The sequence below is a fragment of the Pomacea canaliculata genome, linkage group LG10 (genome assembly GCF_003073045.1).
Source record: "Pomacea canaliculata isolate SZHN2017 linkage group LG10, ASM307304v1, whole genome shotgun sequence".
Taxonomy (NCBI): domain Eukaryota; kingdom Metazoa; phylum Mollusca; class Gastropoda; order Architaenioglossa; family Ampullariidae; genus Pomacea; species Pomacea canaliculata.
Window position 1 is genome coordinate 8621001 of NC_037599.1, and position 19751 is coordinate 8640751.

The 19751-nt window shown below is 36.2% G+C and overlaps 2 protein-coding genes across 2 annotated transcripts in view; both read right to left on the reverse strand.

The window, feature by feature from the left end:
• Nucleotides 1-4925, reverse strand: part of LOC112574318 (microtubule-associated serine/threonine-protein kinase 3-like) — a 58539-nt gene extending 53614 nt beyond the window's left edge. The window contains 2 exon segments of the mRNA XM_025255325.1: nucleotides 2262-2382; nucleotides 2889-4925. Coding sequence (XP_025111110.1) covers nucleotides 2262-2382; nucleotides 2889-3952 — 1185 coding nt within the window. The 5' untranslated portion in view covers nucleotides 3953-4925.
• A 2110-nt stretch (nucleotides 4926-7035) lies between these two features.
• The window catches only part of LOC112573685, a 36816-nt gene continuing 24100 nt past the window's right edge, over nucleotides 7036-19751 (reverse strand). The window contains exons 32-52 of the mRNA XM_025254264.1: nucleotides 19595-19689; nucleotides 19285-19414; nucleotides 18866-19015; nucleotides 18247-18507; nucleotides 17841-18006; nucleotides 17386-17505; nucleotides 16891-16966; nucleotides 16574-16607; nucleotides 16196-16334; nucleotides 15456-15564; nucleotides 14962-15129; nucleotides 14199-14349; nucleotides 13266-13335; nucleotides 12877-12964; nucleotides 12140-12297; nucleotides 11109-11291; nucleotides 10714-10846; nucleotides 10431-10499; nucleotides 9774-9903; nucleotides 9292-9442; nucleotides 7036-8989 (exon numbers count right to left, since the gene is read on the reverse strand). Of these exons, the coding sequence (XP_025110049.1) occupies nucleotides 8837-8989; nucleotides 9292-9442; nucleotides 9774-9903; nucleotides 10431-10499; nucleotides 10714-10846; nucleotides 11109-11291; nucleotides 12140-12297; nucleotides 12877-12964; nucleotides 13266-13335; nucleotides 14199-14349; nucleotides 14962-15129; nucleotides 15456-15564; nucleotides 16196-16334; nucleotides 16574-16607; nucleotides 16891-16966; nucleotides 17386-17505; nucleotides 17841-18006; nucleotides 18247-18507; nucleotides 18866-19015; nucleotides 19285-19414; nucleotides 19595-19689 (2734 nt within the window). The 3' untranslated portion in view covers nucleotides 7036-8836. The remainder of the gene's footprint in view (nucleotides 8990-9291; nucleotides 9443-9773; nucleotides 9904-10430; nucleotides 10500-10713; nucleotides 10847-11108; nucleotides 11292-12139; nucleotides 12298-12876; nucleotides 12965-13265; nucleotides 13336-14198; nucleotides 14350-14961; nucleotides 15130-15455; nucleotides 15565-16195; nucleotides 16335-16573; nucleotides 16608-16890; nucleotides 16967-17385; nucleotides 17506-17840; nucleotides 18007-18246; nucleotides 18508-18865; nucleotides 19016-19284; nucleotides 19415-19594; nucleotides 19690-19751) is intronic.

A 19751-nucleotide genomic window follows, 5' to 3' on the forward strand; every position in this document is an offset into this window, starting at 1 on the left:
CACATTCCAATAAGGAAAACCTGTCAATGTATTTGCACACACACCTGCGATCAATACATTCCAAGACCCCTTGAGTAAGCTGAAATTTGCATAAAACAGTGAATCCCATGTATACCTATTTCCTACATGAATGACTTTTTTGAGCTACTAGCATTACTACACATTTTTATTACTCAGAAAACAGTACAATGATAACGCAAAGAAACACAAAGCTCTCACACAGATGTGACTAATTACAAGGGACAATGTTATGCGCTCACAAAGGAGTGTGTGGAGAGAGAGTAATTTTTCCCAGAATGACAAGCTATCTGATGGGGTATGTTTCTTATTTTTACCATTTGCTCACGGCTGGGCCTCACTGTATATACTTATATTATGACTCTTGACAGTTAGCTTCTTGGTACAGCTATTACTATAAATGTAATGCACACTTTATTTATCCGCTTTGTTTTCAATGAAGATTATATAGATGATACAGAGAGGTTCAAAACAATTCAAATTAAGGATTTGCTAGATTTACCACCGCATGCATATTAGCATGCAACACACAAAAATAAGTTTTATACTATCTTCCTTTATATGGAAGAAAACCTGTTATGCACAATGCAAAATGATTTGAAATCTGCAGCAAAATTACTATTTTCAATGTTAACTGGAAAGACAGTGTTTGGGATTTGTTTTTATTTATGGATTTTAATAATGAGCCCAATACATGAAATGTGGCTCAATTAGTAGCTAAAAGTATATGCACCACCAATCTTTTAGCCACACCAAATGTAATAGAATCATATATTGGCTGATAGAGGACATAAATTAAACCTATATCATAATAATCAGGTGTGATGAAGCAATTTTAAGGCAAAAAAAAAATCAGTATTGCCGCAAGAGCATCAAATAGGTTTCCTGCATGTGTGTGATAGAGAGCTAGTGCCAGATGTTTTGCAACATAGCTTTCAAAATAAAATTCTAGAAAACAAAAGTAAGGACCCCCCCCCCCCATTCCCTGCCAAACCAATGCCAGCTCAACAATAAGCCTTTCACCAAGATGCATAGACAACCTTTAGAGAAAGACAAGTTAGCTGAAGGCCCAATTTCATATCCAGCAGTTATAGCCAATAAATGCAAATACACTCATGACAGATGGTTGGCCATCTTGTGTAAATAGGACATCAGAGATTTCTACTTCTTTCCTGGTAACAAACACAAATGATTGTTCTAGAAGTAATCTTTGATACACCAATTATCAAGGTAAAAGGGGACCAGTGTTGTTCTTCTAACATCACTAGAAAAACAACTCCAAAGACCTATATTTTGTTAACAAGAGGTAGCAACTAAAACATTGCTTAATCTGATTCTTTTGCCTGCTAGCTAGCTGTGAAATGAACAAAAGCTCTATTAAAGAGAAGTTTGTTCACAGCTAGAGACCAGCCAGTTTGCCATTTTATTACAGTCACCAGCTGTAATGTAGCCTACTCTCTAGGCATCATAGGACACAAAAGTTGACAGTTTTTGTAGAGCCATATAGATCACATTTTTGCAGAAATGTGGATTAAAGGCTGAATTTTGGCTGTACTAAAGGCTAATGAGAAATGCAATTTAAGCTCAAACAGGTTCTGACAGTAAAACATACTGCAGTTCTTTTTGCATTGTTGTTTGAGAAGCACACCAGGAATGGCCTAGATTTTAGACTGTGTAGCACCTGATGTTAATAATGTAGTCACTGAGGGCTGCAGAGGGAGCAGTTACAACAGAGGCTAGTAATAATGACGTCTCGGGAAGATCTTTTATCCCACTCTCAAAAATAAAAACACATGAGTGTCAATGTTCAAAAGCTTACATTGTGCGATGAGCGATGAGCGTAAAACATAAGCCATTTTACTCAGAATCTTGGGATTAATAGCTTATACCACAAAGTATACTCCATCAGGTTGATAATACCCTTCAACCAGACCCTTTACAAACTCGTGTCAGACCAGACAGTATTACAATAGTTCTCTCTCATGCACAGGACACACAAATAGAAACCTAAGCAATCACACAACTAGAGCTTGATCCTGTTTTGCAGTGTTAACTGCACTTCAGGGAGTGGAATATAAGTTTATTCATGTGATATACTAGGCATAAATTAATTTTTGACACTACAAGGAAAGTGTAGTTTACCTTCTAAACTACCTGAAACATTCTGTGTAAATCTAAAAGCAGTATCCATCAGAACGTGAAAATCAGCATGATTTTTAAAAAAAAAAGAAAAGAAAACTCACCGAAGAATCCATATCACTCTCATATTCCTCCTTGGCCACTTCCACAATGTTCATTATCTTTTTCCTAGTTTCTGCGTCTGATACTCCATACACTTCTAACAACTCTTCTTCTGTAACCAGTCTGCACACACACACAAATACCAGAATGTCTATGTATTTATTTCAAAAAGAATACTTCACACCTTTAAAAAAACGTGTATTATTACTTTTTATCTCATATAAATGAAGTAAAAAGTATGTCTTAGAGGTCTCACTTTAACAAAGTGTGCATTATTTGAAAAATGATATTTAGTATAAGTTAGTTTCTCTTACCAACAACAAACAAAAAGGCTACTGAAAAAAGTACATACCTTTTATAAAATAATTTACTTCATTAAATCATTTGGGTCAGTAGGTACCTAAATCACACTTAAATTTATGTAACCATTTACCTGTTTTCTATCAAAACTGCTCTATAAAGTGCTCTTGATATTTTGCTTATTTTATTCTATAAAGAAACTAAAGCATACTAATATCACTCACAAACTCATATTTAATGCTCATATAAAGGCGTTCACCTAAATTAAAACATTCTGACTTAACAAACCAGACAACCTGAATAGTTTTTAACATTATCTTTCTGCTCACCTGAAGTCTGCCATGGTCATGCTAGATGGGAAGTTGTTGAGGTAAGGCGCCATTTTGTGCTTCTTCAGGAAATCCAAAAACACAACATGTTCAAGATTCTCTGAAGAGGAACGCCCATAGCCTAAGACACGATCTGGCTTAGAGGACATGGACAAGCACCGTCTCCTTGGATTGAGTGCACGATCTACAGATGTGATGATACGCAGCTGTTTGTTGATTGGAACTGGCATCAGTTCTAGTTGATCATCTGCAAAATCTCTTAGCCTGGGTTCACTATGACTGTCATCACTCAGTAATTCTGCACGACACTTTTCCATACTTGCTGACAGCTCTGGAGATGATGAAGATGTCTCCACACTGTCATCAAAGGCCAGTTCTCGATGCAGTCCTGTACGTGATAAAGGTTGCTTTTCGTACATGCGAATTTTTCTTACAGGAGTAGAAGTAAGTGTGTGCTCTCGCAAGGATGACCGTGGACTAAGAGACTCTGGTGTAGTGGGCCTAACTGATGCACTTTTAAACCTTCGCAGCAAAACAGGGGATGGTTGTTCTATCTTTATCTCTGCTGGACATTTACTTTGATCCTGCTTGCTGGCGTCTACTAATTCATCTTTGTAACTAGGCTTACTAGTTCCATTTTCAGCATTAGTGCTGCTACTAGATTCACTGTCTGTTTGCACATCAGCTTCTGGCACTGGCGGACATTTTTTAGGAGTTGTTTGCTCTACACCTTTCACTGTTGCTGCACCATCACTGCTGCTGGAGCTGTCACTGTCTGCTTCATCTGCCCATGCTGGTGCCCCAAGTTCAATTCTAATTTCAGAAATGTGAACTTGAGGTGACAGCTGAGATGGCTGCTGGGTACATGGGTGTGCTGAAATGGTGACTGCATTTTCTTGAGAACCTGTAGCAGCACATGAAGATTTTTGCATAGCATCATCACATTTTTCTGGACGATTAGCAGGTGTAGGTGATACTGAATAAAAAATTTGTGAAACCTGTCGATTGCTTGGACTTGACGATGTGCGTCGCACTTGTGTTGCCAATTTTTTTGCTGAAGCCATATTATTATTTGATAACAGTCATCAGCAGAGAATGAGATCAACAGTGACGAATGTCAGCAGAGTGTTCGTAATTTAGAAACATAATTTACCCATTGCTTTGTCTGGTAACAGCAGACATTTTGTGCATAGAATATTCCAGCAGAATTGCCATCACAAAGCGTCCCATGTAAATGTGTGTTCAGCAACGTTCAACAGTTTCAGTCAAACTCAGTCTATCCAGTTTTTGCAAAAGAATCATTTCACATTAACTCGAGCCATTCTCATCTGCTGCAGCGGAACGCGATCACATTTACAGCAATCCATGAAGTGGTCGTGGCCATCGTTTCCTCTTGCATGCTGTTAGGTTTGACACACCCTCGCGTTATTATTTTTCTCGTAACGAATGATCACACACGTATAACCTTGCTGACAGAGACTCTGGCCACTTAAGGCACTGGGCTGATTGTAAATCTCCGGCATACATTATTACAATCTTTTCGAGTTTCTTTACTCTTAACTTCGTGAATCCACAAGCATAATATATAACGAAAGAAAGGTAACACTTCAAATATCCGCATCATCTGAATAGATTACGACTACACTTGTATTCAAAAATATTGACATAGCAGTGATGACACAAATATTTACATTTGCTGGGTGACATGACTGTTCTCAAAACTTATCAGGCTCAAATTACCGTGTTCACTTCCGAAGCAGTCCGCCATGTGGACTCAGACGCTCCAGATGTGCCACGGTTTGTCGACACGATTCTTTCCCTCCGTGACTACGCACATTCGCAAGTTAAGAAGCACTTGTCTGTTTGTACAGTCTGGTCACACTGGCCGATGTGAACACCAAACAGTGACCTAGCCCATCGTCATTCCGTGAGGCTGTCGACAGCCCTTATCCATTGTAGTGGACGGGACTGTCAGTCTTCGCGAGGTTTACGGAAAGTAAATTGTGCGCGGAGCACTGTGGGTAATTGTGACGTCACGTAACTACAAACTTCCGCGGGCTGAACTCTCCCGCCTCTCCATGTTGTGGGCTAGTCACTGGCAATGACTCGATCTCATTGTTCGTGACGGATGTTGTGGGCTGTAGGCAAATAAACAGACAAAATAAGGTGACGGCCAACACGAGTTGCCAATCGCCAGTAAGAGACAAAACTTCCGTAGTTCGGGGCGCTTAGTCACTGAGCGGAACTCCGACTGAAGGACTATTATACTTGTTTTGAGAAAAGTTAGATTGACCTGTGTGGATATTAAATAGTAGTATTAGCTATGAGAGGACACTCTACCAATCTCGTTGTCACTATAAATCGATCGGCAAGAGTTTTAAATAGTATCTTGTAAACATACTGTATGTACAGAATTAATTTGGGATGTGATTCTTGGTCTTTGCGTGAGCGGAGGGCAATTAAATTACTATTGTGGACTTGTATATTGTACAATCTGTAAAGATTGGTTGAAACACTGCAGGCGCAGTCAGTTTGCATTCCTCCACTAGACTGTCAGTTCATGCGAAATAACTAAAATACAGTTTGTACCCATGATATTTTGTTTGCGAGGCGTATGGACTCGTGGTCTGCGGACCACTTGTGGGCCACACGCATAAGTCAGGTGGTCCGCGGATGACGGTCATCATATGTCAGCAAAGTGATGTTTATCACCTAAATAGCTCATCAAAAACAATTACATTCATCGCATTAAAATCTTAATAACTTTGCGAATTATGTAATTTTATGTAAACTTGTTACTATACCACTGTCACAAAAGTACATCAAGTTTTGAATTGTAATGAAACAAATGAGGCAATTTAAATTTGAAATTAATGGTACAGAGTGATATTAGGCCTTGGTGGTCTGCCATATTTTTTTATTTTAGCAAAGTGGTCTGTAGTCTGAAATACTTTGAGAACCACGTACTGAACTGAGGGAAAGGGAAGTAGGAGTAATGGTTGACAAAACTAGTGACAACGAAACGTTAAGTATTATTTCAAAGAAATGACATTAGTATGTATTACTAGGATTACTATTGATGAACTTCATAGGTCCGTTGGCCAAGTCCAGCCTTGGGGTTAAAACTTGTTTAACTTTTTATCATAATGTATGTAATTTCAAATCAGTTTCAGTGTAAATGCTGCATGACTCAAATTAAGTATACAGCTACTGCCATGAATGGTGCAGTGATGGAAAATCAGGCTATAGGTTTATGGTATTGCAATAGGATGTAAGAATTGGTAGGTGACTCCACATGATTTTTTTTTAATCACTTAAAATTCAATTTAAAATTTCAATTCAACTTCAGTTTCCAGTGATTTAAAATTAAGCTGTTATTGAGAGTGTGGTGAATTTCCAGGGGAGTACAGTGAGGCATCAGGTAAAGTGTAGATAGGTAACACAGGTAGTGGATGGGCATCATCAAGAGGAATAAAGTTTGGTAGGTAACACAATAAGGTGTACGTGATGGGTAAGTGATGTCATCAAAAGGATATCAACACAATTCTACCAGTTGAAGTCAGAAGCTGAGGGCTTTTGTCCTCATTGTCTCTATCATCTGACATATTTCATGGACACCCAAATAGCATCTACCATGTTAACAGATGCTGCTGCTCTTTGCTGTATGGTGTCATTTTGCAATTGCTAGATGTGAGATAGTCTGCAGCAGTTTCAAACCAAGTCACTATCTTGTAAAGACCTCCAAACTTCCTTCAGTTATATAATGTAAATCAAGAAGTACATGAATTAGTGTAGTGGCTAAAAGTGCCTGTTATCGCTACTGTGAGAATCGATTGTCATGGGTCTGGATCCCAACTCTGACGCTTCTGTATGCAACTCCTGTTCACAGGGAAAGCCATCAGTCTGTATGGGTTGTTTTTTTTTTTCCCGAGTAATTCAATTTCTTCCTCCATGAGTGTGTGTGTTTGTGAATGATAGTGACATAAAGTCCACGTACAGTATGTGCTTTGGCACCTTTGTCTATGCATATTTATGTAAAGAACTTTTAGTCCGCTTTTGGCGGTATTATTTCGTAGTTTATAGTTGTAGACCAGCACTAACCATTGTAGAGTACCATTTTGATAAACCATGTAAAGAAACAAATTTCTTTTGCACTTCATGGCACATTTATTATTTCTCTAAGGCTTTACATAAATTGTATATTTATCATGCATTTTTTATTTGCCCTATTGGATAGGTAGGAACAAATATTTCATGCTGTATTGCAAGGCCAAGAAAAAAAAAAACTATGGCTAGAATGACTGTAGAAACAGAAGCTGCATCATTTTGCCAACACTTTTTTATTTACATCCCATAATTTGACTTAGTGAAGGGCTTTCAGTTTGATTCCAAAAATAATCCAAGTCTCATCTTCACCTTGATCTTGCAGTCCATTGCTAGAAATGCTGAGATCAGTCCTGGTGTTTTGCCTTTCTTACCTGGTTTTTCTCTCCCCCATTCACACAAAAGAGATGGTAGTGGGTTACCGACTTGTTAGTCTTCTTCCCACAAAAATCAGGAGTATATTTGGTAATAATTTTTGTATGCCACCATATCTTTGGAATTATAAAAATACTGAGCATGAAATGTGTGACTTTCTAATTTTGAAGATGACTTGCTCAAATCTTTGTACAAATGCCCTCTAAATACATTTTTTCTGATTTTGTGATTGTCTGCATTTAGGTGCTTACCACCCCTACCTATTCCAACAAGTCCTTATTTTTCTTCCTTCACTAAGTGCCCAGCTATCTTATTCAGAGCAACTTCAGCTTAACCTCATGACAAACCCTTTTGGTATTGAGTGATTATTATCTGATGTTATGGCTAAAAATACTCCTTGGGCTTGAAAAAAATGATTTTGCCTCTGAATGTGTGATTAGTGAAGTCAAAATGACCATACAGAGTTTGCAAGTGTAGATGAACACGATGGACACTGGTGATGTGCACTATTTAATGTAAAGGCCCAAGTTTAAAGTTAGAGACCTGTAATAGATATTTAACCAAAAAAAAGTACATCAAAATATATCCATGGGGGAAAAATAAAAACAGTGAAACATATGTGTCATTTAAATGTAATCACAATATAGTTTCTCAACACAACATGAATGAAAATGTCAAAGGTTATAGAAGGGAGGGTACATTTTTTTTCTTTTCATCTATGGGAATATTTTTTAAAAAAAATCATGGTCTTAAATTTCTGAATAATGTGTCTCTGTATACAAATGATTCTGTACTGTATGTCAACAAAAGCAGCCACACATTCTCTGACACTCATGCATGTACACAATCAAATGACAAAGATGTATGCCGCAAAACCTTCAAACATTAAAAATCAGACAATAGATAATGAATTCAGTTTTGATAATGTCAGGAGTTCACAAATCAATGAGTATCCAAATCAATTAATTTGTCTTCATTTTAAAATTTGAAACATTTCAATGACACATGGGTAATCTGCTTGATACATGTGGGCAAGGACATGTATAGGTGGATTGCTGTCTGCCAAGACCAACGCTTAGCCTCTTGTGACGTTCTCCGCTTTGTTAGGCTCGGCGAGCCGTAGCAAAGAATGTGACAAAATCGGAAGCTTTCTTGTATCATGCCTCACTTTAGTAGTTAATCTGAAATGTGAATAAACCGAAAGCTTTCTTGTCTAATGCCTCGTTTTAGCAGTTCACTGGAAAAAATCGTCTGCCAGCAGTCCAGGGATATTAGTTCGTGATGAGGGGATCTAGGTGTTCTTCAACATTTTACTCTTAATATTTTGAGTTCATTTCTTTGTTTTAATTTGCCTGTATCCATGAGCAACAACATATTGTTAATGGGATATGTCGTTGTATAATAACCTCTTATTTGGTATATGATAATTATGACTGGTAAAGAAGGCTTGACAGCTAGCCTGGTGAGACCTATCTAGAAGAAATTTCCCACAAGCCACTTGGTAGGTATGTACGCATCGCAACAGCTTGTGTGAAGGGAATGGCAGGAAAAAACTGGAAGCCTGTGATTAGTTCCACATCTCGGACTCTAGCTTCATTGTCCTCAAGATACTGCAATGCAGACTGTAAATGAAAATAAGATGCATTATTCTGGGTTAATGAATGGTCCACATGTGGCACTTACATCATAGATCCACTTTATACAATTTTTTTATATGACTGTTAGTTTATTGCTTGTTGCTCCTCTGAGAAGCATAAGGCCGCAACAACACCTTATATGATTGTACTGTTAAGTAATTAAAGCATGCTCTGCAATTCACCTTGTAAGTATCATGTGCATTACTGGAAAGAAAAAGGCAGTGACCTTTTAAACAGTTTAAAAAAAAACACAAGTGATGGGGAAAAAATGTTTCTGATATAAGTACCTGACAGTTAAAGACTCGGGATGAATCTTTCTGTGGAAGGATAAAAGACAAGGTCTGGACATCTGCACACTGAGCTGTTGTCACATCTGAAGATTTGTTTGCACAACGTGCAACAATTACAAAAAGATGGGTAGGCACAGTGTTGTTGGATCTGCAGGAAAGAAGAGCTGGTATAAGTCTGAAAATCTACACCTCAGGAAAGCAGACATTTTTAACAATATGGATGCTCTCGAGCATCAGTTTTACATGCAATGCCTCTTGAAAATACAATGCATTGTTTGTGCAGATACATTTTATAGGACATCATATCAAAGTGTCTCACCATTGCATTATACCAAATGCATACAACATAATTTATCATGGCTATCACAGTGGAACACTAATGTAATGGTTTCGTCACATACTTAATTATCAGATATTTATCATAGTTCACATCATGTACTTATAAGTGAAATAAAATATAAATCTTATCTTTGCCTGACCTCTTAATCTGGTCCAATGTATCAGCCAAACCATCACTGTTAGTGTCATAAGCAGGACCAGCTATGTAGTTCATGCTTTCATAGTCTTTAACCCAGTTTCCAATAAATTCTTGCAGCGGCATCCAAGTATCTTGTAAAAGTCAAACAGTAAGAAAATAGACTACAGAGTGTTTAAAACAATAATTTCAGGAAAAAAAAGTAATTGAAATAATGGATTTTGAAAAGGCATTTTCATGTTGAAATGCTGCATTCCATTGTTTGTCTATGACTAATGAAGTTATTGTGTCTGTCAAATTTTGTGAGCATTTCAACAGGGATATAAAATAGTGGTCTGTGACTTATAATGGACGCAATTTTTAATTTGTGGATAATGATTTCTTCAACGGTAGTAATTATAGGATGAGCAACAACAGCAGATGTTTTATGGATATATTTTATTTTATTCAAAAACTCTTTATGGGCACATGATTTTGAATAATAATGCATTACTATTAACATAAATGTTATAAAAATGCTCATACACTATTCATATTTTACCAAAATTTTTCTCTGAACTTTGCCTTGGTGGTGATTTAAGCTTTTTTTAAAAACATGATAAACAGATTATATTAAAATGGAAACAAATGATCGTATATAATAAAAAATGATTGTACATACCATTGACAAAGTCATTCAACAGCGGTACTTGGCTGGACAGTAGCAGTGAGCTTAATCCAAATTTATAAGCTGGAAAATGCAAAATAATTATTTACTAGAAAGTTCCTGCATGCAAACTTGTAATTCTTTTTAGAATAGAGTGTGGTAAATATTGTGTGTGTGTTTGTTACTTGTTTCTGAAAGTCCTTTCATTTTTAATTCACATTGCTTTGGTTGTGTGTGAAAATATTAATCAAGATCTATTCTCTACATATTTCACTAGAAACATTACACTGTGAGTCACCTGATGGGAGGAGAGATGTCCATGTAACATTGTGGCCATCATCCACAGCATGATTACACTGTAATCCTTGAGGCAGACGAGAGTCAGAAATGACACATGTGGAGTTGTAATCAAGTGTTTCTGACCTCCTCAGCTGTTTGACAGTGTAAGTGTGTAACCATTGATAGTTCAGCAGCTCAGTTAATTACACAGATACATTATCAGGTTTAAGCAAAGTTATTAACTACCATTACTATCCTTAAGAAAAAAATAAAATTGAGAGACTTTTTGATAAGATGAATGTTTTTCTACCTCAATGTCCTAAACAAAAAGCTGCAGTAAGAAATATCAAAATAAAATACTTTAACACCTGAATTCTAATCAGTCAACTTTTGTTCTAAAAGAAAATTTCTCACCATAAAAGATGTGACTGTAGCGGAGACCCAAAGAGGGCTGTTCAGAATAGTACTGTAGGCAGTGACATGAGTTGAGTGATTCAATATATAAACATCAGTTTGTGTCTCCATCAACAGAGGTATACCAAATGGAAGAGCAATGGGACTCAATGGGACTTCAGTGATGGATTTAATGTCCTCCTCCTGCGGAAGACATTACCAGTCTATTTAGCCAAGCACGCTACCATTTTTATAAATGATTTTGGTTTGAGTTAAAAAAATTAAAAGCAGATATATCATCATATTCCCACTTTTCTCATAAGACACATTGTGTTGTTTCGGAAAAGCTGAAAAATAATGTTTCATCTCTTCATGTTTGGAAAAAAGGGAGACAGCTGCAGATTAACATTTAACACCTTTTCCTTTTTCACTGTCTACATATTTTTATAGCATAATGAAAGCATCTAAAAAGGAAGGGGAATATGATCAGGTTTTATGAGGCAGAAGAATATATAAAAGTGAGAGAGGGAGAAGATGCTTTAGTTGCTTGGGTATAAAACCAAAATGAGTGCAATGAGAAATCCCTCAAGATGCCTTTTTAGTACAAAAAAGCCTTTTCTAATGTAAATGGAGGTGAGGGCCAGGGAGACAGAAAGAGAACAATAAACACAACATTACAACAGGTCACAAGAAACTGATGAAATATAATAAATATAGAACTTGAAGACAGCTGTTTTTATATGTTGCACTAAAAGTCTATGACCTAGTGTGTATCATTTTATTTAAAACTAGTTTATATTTGTTTTTGTTTTTTTTTTTACAAATTCCCTCCAGAATGCTAATTATTCCAATGGCATATGGCTCTACATCAGGGGTCTTAATTTGTTTCTTCCTTTCACAAATTTTCATAATCAGAAATCCTCAGTAATGGATCAAGACTTTCACATTTTGAAGAATTTACAACTTAATGACTTTCCAAAGTTTTTTTGTAGTATGCACCCACTCACCACACCCACCCACATGCACTGCATGCATACACACATGACCCCCACCTTCAAACTGCAGTTGCACAGTACAAGTGGAACACTACTGTTTTTCACAGAGTTGTAGGAGGAAACAGCATTTCGACCACGGGTGAAATTTTGCCAAAGGAGATGATCCAAGCTTCCCAATGTTCCATTGTTTGGAGCTGGCTTCATTCCAATCAAATCTAAAAAGAAAAAAATATTTGTGAAACAATTTCAAAATGCTTATGCTTCAATTTTGTAAAAAGCAAAGAAATAAAAATTTTGTTACTGAAACATACTTCTGAGAAACACTGTTGAAATACTTCATCAAGAATATCATGAAGCATGGCTGGGGTATAAAAATGCATCTTTTTTAAACTGTTGCCTTTCTTTCAAGCAAGCTGATCTTTGAATATTTTGCAATTCCCAAGTTAAACAAAAAATGCATGTCGCATGAAATAGAGATTCATATCTCAAAATACTGAATGCCTTAATGTCTAGCGGAAACAGATATACATTTATCGTATAATGGTTCAAATTCCATTTTGCTCTAAGGAGGTCGATCATTTCATCTTAGTCAGTGAATGATGTTCCCTTTTTCCTAGGGCAAGAATATATCAGTCAAGAGTGATTTCTGGCAAATTGACTACATAAGCTATTTGTCAAACTTATTTTTTTTAAGTCAACTGTCCTTCAGTCATCAGTTTAAAATGGTATAAAACTTCTGGTACAGTATCATCAAATAACTACTCTGCACCTTTTCCACACATTTTTTTTTTTACCTGATATCATGTTGTACAGCTCAATGTTTTCGAAGGGTTCCACTGTTTTGCCATTCTGAAATGATGGTCCATAGCCCACAAAGAGAGCCTAAAAAAAGAATAGCTAAAAAACTATGAATACAGTCATGTGTCACGTAATAATGGAGAAAAATGTTGAGACATGTCACTTTCAACTATTTTGTCATTGTGTGAGGGTCTTTGAGTAGAAGTATACAGTTTATTGTTTACAAACATCATGACCTAGCACATGACTGTAATGTATACATGGTCTGTTGTTAAATAAAATGTGATTGTTACATGAATGATTCTATTCCTTCAAAAATATTTACTAAGAAAAATAAAAATAACTGAAACATTTTACTCTATTTTTTATAATTGCTGCTACTCACACTCATTGCTCTGTATGTATTATCCCAGCCATGATCTCCCCCTGTGCAATACTTCGTGTCAGTTGCAGAGCTTCAACAAGCAAAATTAGTTTATACTTTATAATTACAGCACATATGAAGATGTGTTGGTAGGTACATATCAGCAGACATGCATTTATGCAAACAAATCTGCACAAATTTGCCTATAAACAGTTATTGCTTTAAGTAAAGCGGTTAGTTCTTCAGACTTTAAACTGATTTTTACATAAATTTGTAAATTTGTCCCTATCACCACTTAGCATCACAGCAAAGGCATACATACAAACCAAACACCTCTACACAAGTCATAAAATGTACTAAAATGCAGATATATTAAATTCTGTACCATGACAATGAACAATTGTATAAAATATAAGAATCTGCTTGCGTAGGAAATTTTTTAATTATTTTCCTCGAGAATTTTTTGTGTAATGCAAATTTGCATAAAGCAAGAAATGTCTGGAAAACATGTCGAGGCATTCACAAATAATACCTTCACAAGTGTACTTATCTTAATATAAGACACATATTAAAAGACACTGAAATAATGATTTATTACTATCCTTCTTTCATCAGCTACTTAAAACCTTGCTCTTAATGCTTTTAAAGATAACATCAACTAGAAACCAGAAATGCTGGGTGTTGGGAAGGAAGCCAGAGTTTGCTTCCACACCTAAGTTTCCAGCAAAGAATGGTAAACATACTAGAAGCAGGATGCTCTTTACACAATTCAAACAGACCAAACAAGTTAAGGAAAATTTCTCAGTTTCATAGTCTTTTTATGTCTCTGTTCATCCCTTCAAGACATACCCACATAAACACACACAAGGCACAACAAAATTTTTAGAAGGGCAGCATTTCCTAAAGATAAAGACTAGAATGTCCTCTATTACACAACTGTCATTTCGTTGTTACCTTGAAACTGTCCAATTCAAAGACGGATCCAAAATAATGTTGTCAATTCGATTGTTGTTAACATAGTGGTGTCGCTTAGGTAGATCAGTTTTGGCATAAACATTTAGATGATCCACACACTTGAGATGATTCTGAACATCCAGGATGGATACTGTTTATGATGTAAATAAAACAATCAAGAAATATACTGGTCGTAGAACAACAAGTGCTACAGGCAAATCTTGATTAAGAATAAAACAAAATTTTGTAGGCCTCAAAAATCCGAGTGATGCATATTTACACTACTGTTAAACATTATTCTCAGTCTTAGCTTCGCCTTCATGTCCTTGCCTTAGGAGACCTGTCTGAAATCCTGTTAAAACCCTTCCAGCCAAGAAAGTATGTTTTACTCTACTCATGCTGATCACCCTATCCAATGAATAAAGCTTCAGAATGTAATCATCATGTTTTTAATTTTTCTGAGCCCAATATTTGTAACCCAATGCTCCTTATGTTAAAGGTACACTGCCTCACTCTTCCACATTTTCCCTTTTGATGACACATGAATCACTGTCATCATCATCATTTACCAAAAACAATTATTAATCCACAATCAATCACCATTATGAATCAATCCATCATCAGTTTATTATCAATATTTTAATAAATGTGGCCCTATGCTCCTCAAAGAGTAACAAGGACTAAATTATCATAATAAAGCCTATTTAAATGCATCAAACAGCTCTTCCAATAAACATCACTCTCTCTCTCTCTCTACACTCACACGGTGGTGTTCCAGGGTAAATTTTCACACCCTTCGTTTGTAGGTCATAATGATATGTGTTGCTCACACGGCCGAATGGGCCATAGTAGAAGTAAAGACTGTTTGACGAGGATTTATCAAAGTAATTTTGCATTGCAATTACTTTGTCACATGACAATGAGGAGAAGCCTAAAAAAAAATGAAAATCTTCAATGAAATAATGACAACGCAACCAGACTAGGAATATTAACCAAAGCAGTTTATACAAAGGCAGCAAGATCTCTTATTCAAACAGTGTTCGAAGTGAAGTTACATTTTATTTAATAATATTGTGATCAAGCTAGACAACAGATAATGATCATGATAGTCGATCCCAGAGTTTATTCTACTAAAACTCTCAAAGCGTTTAATCAAACCATGAAGCCATGGTAGATACAGTAGAACGATGCCGCTAAATGCTACAGAACTGTGAACATCATAAAATGTAGATAGTATTGTGCTTCTCGATCACTAACCATGATCAGAGACAACCATAAGGTTAACACAGTGATGAAGATTGTGCTGATATAAACCATCCATTAGCTGTCCCAGAGTTGTGTCTACAAGCTTTACCTGAGCATCTACCTGAAAACAAAAGGTGTCAATAAAAGAAATATACAAGAATGGTCTGCTAGGCTGATCATGGTGACAGTTTTGCGTCGCCAATTTTGCTGGTGGAGAGATAATGTAGCGCAAGACCACAAATGCCATTATATCCTCACTGTTATTAATAAGAAATTCTTCACTAAACACCACAAAACACATGATCCCTTTGAACTCCACTTAACGGTAATACTAAACATCTTTTATAATAGCATGGACTAATGTTCTCACAAAAGCCACGGGAAAACTGTGCACAACTAAAGACTTGTTCACATGGTAAGGTAGCAGACAAGATGGTCAGCAGAATCAATAACATTAACTTGATCTGTTACATGTTGTTACTATTTTACATGTACAGTTCAAGAGCAGTTTGCTTTACATGCTTTAAGGCACTTCCTTTCATCCTCTAACCAGTAACTTTCTGTTTGTTTGATGAGTTCTGTAAATTTCTGCAGACTGCCTCAGAAAACATTAACCTTTTGTTTTAGCAAATATCTTCCTGGTTAATGTGCAAATAGTATTTGCTAAGGCTTTTCTTGCACCAAATATTCATATCGCAATGTGACAAACCTATAAAAATTTGAAAAAATGTAAAACTTTTATGAAGACCTACTTCAGGTGTAAATGGTCCCTTCTCATGGGCAGCATGGTCTGGTTGATCAAAGTATAGTGTAATGAAATGGGGTCGTTTATCAGCTGGCAGTGTCAGCCAACGAAGGACTGTTTCCACCCGTTCACCAAAGGGAATTTCGCTTGAATAAAGTCACATGATTTAAAAGTAAGCAGAGGTTTAAATAGATCATGATCAATGCAGCTGATTATATCACTATCACTAATATTGACTGATCTGTAGCTCTTTCAAACTCTTTGCTCATCTTTAAAAAAAAAAAAAAAAATAATCAGTAAGCTTATAAATTGCCAATGACATAAATAATGTCTGCCAGAGAAAGTGCTTAAAAAAAAAGAAAAGAAAAAACAAAAAAGGACATACCCATTGTATGGTTCAAAGATATCTGGAGTCATGTCTGAAATCATGAAAAAGCTCTTTATGTCCCGCATACAGTAAATCTTGTTATTAATAAAATGCAGATATGTATAATGTCTATTTTAACCCTCAAACACATCAAACTGGTTGTTACTGGCTTTGTGTAGGTCAACAAAATAACCTCACTTAAAACACATATGGACCACAAGCAATTGATCAAACAATTAAATGTATTGAATACAGCCTTATAATTGCTCAAGGACTGAAAAATAACTTGACACATGCTTTGTAGTCATACCTCACACTTCTCACAATGAACTCACCACTAATTCTGACATCTGATCCAACCCAGAAATAGCTGGCACTGATGAATTTCTGTTTTTGTGCAGTGACCCAGAGCTGAGGACCATTGATTTTAAAAGAATCATAAACGCCTGATGCTCACATCTTTCATACCTTACAACACATCAACTCATGAATTATAATAAAATTGTGAATGCAGCTACAAAATATAAGTCATCGACACATTAGGTTTCATAACAAATGTAAGGAAGGCTAAATAACTGAGTAGAATGCTGTTTTCCAGAACCAAGAGAGAATAACTCCTATATGACTGTAGAGACTAAGAAGAAGAAAATACAGTCATTGTCAGGTGTTAAAAAATGACAACTGTCAGTATGAGGACAAGGAGGACAGTGATAATGGTGTGATGAGGATACTTTGAAATGTATGTTTACATCTAATAAATTCACTATCACATATATATATGTTTAAATCTAATAAATTCCCTAACTACAATTAAAAAGATTAGGACTCACTGGTTCTCCACCCCACCATTGTGGGTTGTATTTGATGCTGCCAGTGAGGCTGAATTTCTGACTAATGTTGAAATCAAACATGTTGTTATCAATGATGCCATGAGATTCTGGGTACAAACCCTGCACATAAAAATATTCTACTTGATTTAAAGTAACTTTCATTTTTCAAAAGACTTGGTTGCAATAAGCTTTTCTAAAACCATAATAAGGAAAGCTTCACTACCACGAACTTTGCTCAGCTTTGGGGAGGGGGAAGGACAAACTCCATGCTGACAGTGAATGATGATTACATCCTTGCCACCTCAGTACCTTTTTTGAAGGGGCTGCTGTCTGCCTCCCCACTTCCCCTCAAATTCCTACACCACTGCCATATCTCCCCAAAATGGAAGGTGCTTGAACTTAACAAACACAAGGTCTACATTTACTAAGGACACAATAAATTAGGGCAGACTTACAGTGACAATAGTGTAATGATTGGGGAAAGTTTTGGTGGGGTACACAGAACGCATGTACGGGGCATGTACTCCACAGGTGACCAATCGATCAATCACAGGACTAAACCCACGGTGCAAGTAGTCCGGCCTGAATCCATCCAGTGACACTAGTAACACCGGTCGGTAGCTTAAGAATGACATAAGAAACCAAAATACTTTTAAAAGTCAAGTCAACAGTTTCAAAAACTGACTTGATTAATTATAAATACAAAATATTCTTCTTACAGTAGGAGAAGGTCAGGACTCTCAAAATCTTTAGGAGAGAAATAGGTCTATAAACTCCAGTATAAACGTTTAGTGAATGATTATTGGAACAAGATGTAAGGTTGCTTCACACTACAGACTTTGTCCATAAACAAGGACTCACTTGGAAGGACACTGGTTATCTGCTTGTCCTCTTGGAGGACATTCCTGCTCCAGCCATGTTTGATTCTGTTTAGTAGTAGTAACAGCCCACAGAGAAGTTGGTACATGTGTCCTGAGTCGAGCACTGAGGGCTGGGTCCAAGTATGGTAAGAACTGCAGTCCAGTCAGGAGCTCTACATCTCTGACCCTCGCCACATTTTCCAACAGGCGGCGCTCTTCATTCTGTATAGTGAAGCAGGTTAGTAAGTACTTGGCACACTTTCTGGGTTAGATCCTGTCTTTAATTAAATCATTGGTAATCAAGCAAAACTTTTCTTTGATTTTTTTAACAAAATTAAATCTATTTTTTTTTAAAAAAATCTTTTCTATGGTGGTGAAAAAATGAATGCATTTGTATGCTTGCACACACAAACACACAAAAAGAGAAGTGGAGAAAGATGAAAATAAGTTTAGATAACACTTGGTTATAGGAGGGCCCTATGTTCTATCCATAGCAAGACTGTGAAATATGTTTTGAAGAATATAACAGAATTATACCTTGTTTTATTAATAATAGTATAATAATAATACTTTATTAGTAAATAGCTATGAATGAAAAGTTAACCTTTCTCTTATAATACCTGATTATTAGTAGGCTGTTCCTGAGAAGTATAAAAGACAACAGATCCAGATTTTCCCCGCAGTTATTCAAGTGAGCATCCATCTTACAACGAGCAAGCACTACAAAGTAATGACTGGGCAATGGTATTGTCTTTCTATCATCCACAAACCTGTCAGGAAAGACCATAATTCATCATTTCATGCACAATTTCTAAATGTACAGAAAGCTCCTCTAGCATGTTTTCACCGCCATAATCAAGTTTTGCTTTAATTACAAAAATATTCACAAACACCATGTGACTGTCCTATTGCTGAAAAGTATTTTTTTTCAAATTGTCATGTTTATCAATATTAAGTGATAATAAACCTGTAACTTTAATATTTGATGCAAAGATTCACAGATCTTCAGAGATAAAAACAAAATGGTTATAGCACTTACTTGGAAAGATTGTGAATGTCATCAGCTAAACCATCGCTGTTGTAGTCAAATATTGGTCCAGCAGTGACTAATACAGGCTTTGTCTGATTGGCTGTTGATCTGACAAACTTCCACACCGCAGACCACAAATCTGATAAACGAAACATAAGTAACTCCATAACTGAAATATCAATGAAAATCATTCTTTTTGTGAGTTTTGCCATTGGAGGCCCAAAACTTTGCTATCAAAACGATCATGATCAATAAACAGATTGCAGAAGTCACTTGCTTTCACAGGAGTGTAAAATGATCAGTCTTCAAAACAGCATACCATTTTTCAAAGGAATGGACATAGGTGTAGCAGCAGAAGAATAGGTGACACTTCCACAGGTATCATTCACTGCAAGAAGTAATGTATGATTAATTCTGCAATCAATAATGCCTTTGCTAAAAAGTAATCTATTTGTCTATCAAACTATAAGGTAGTC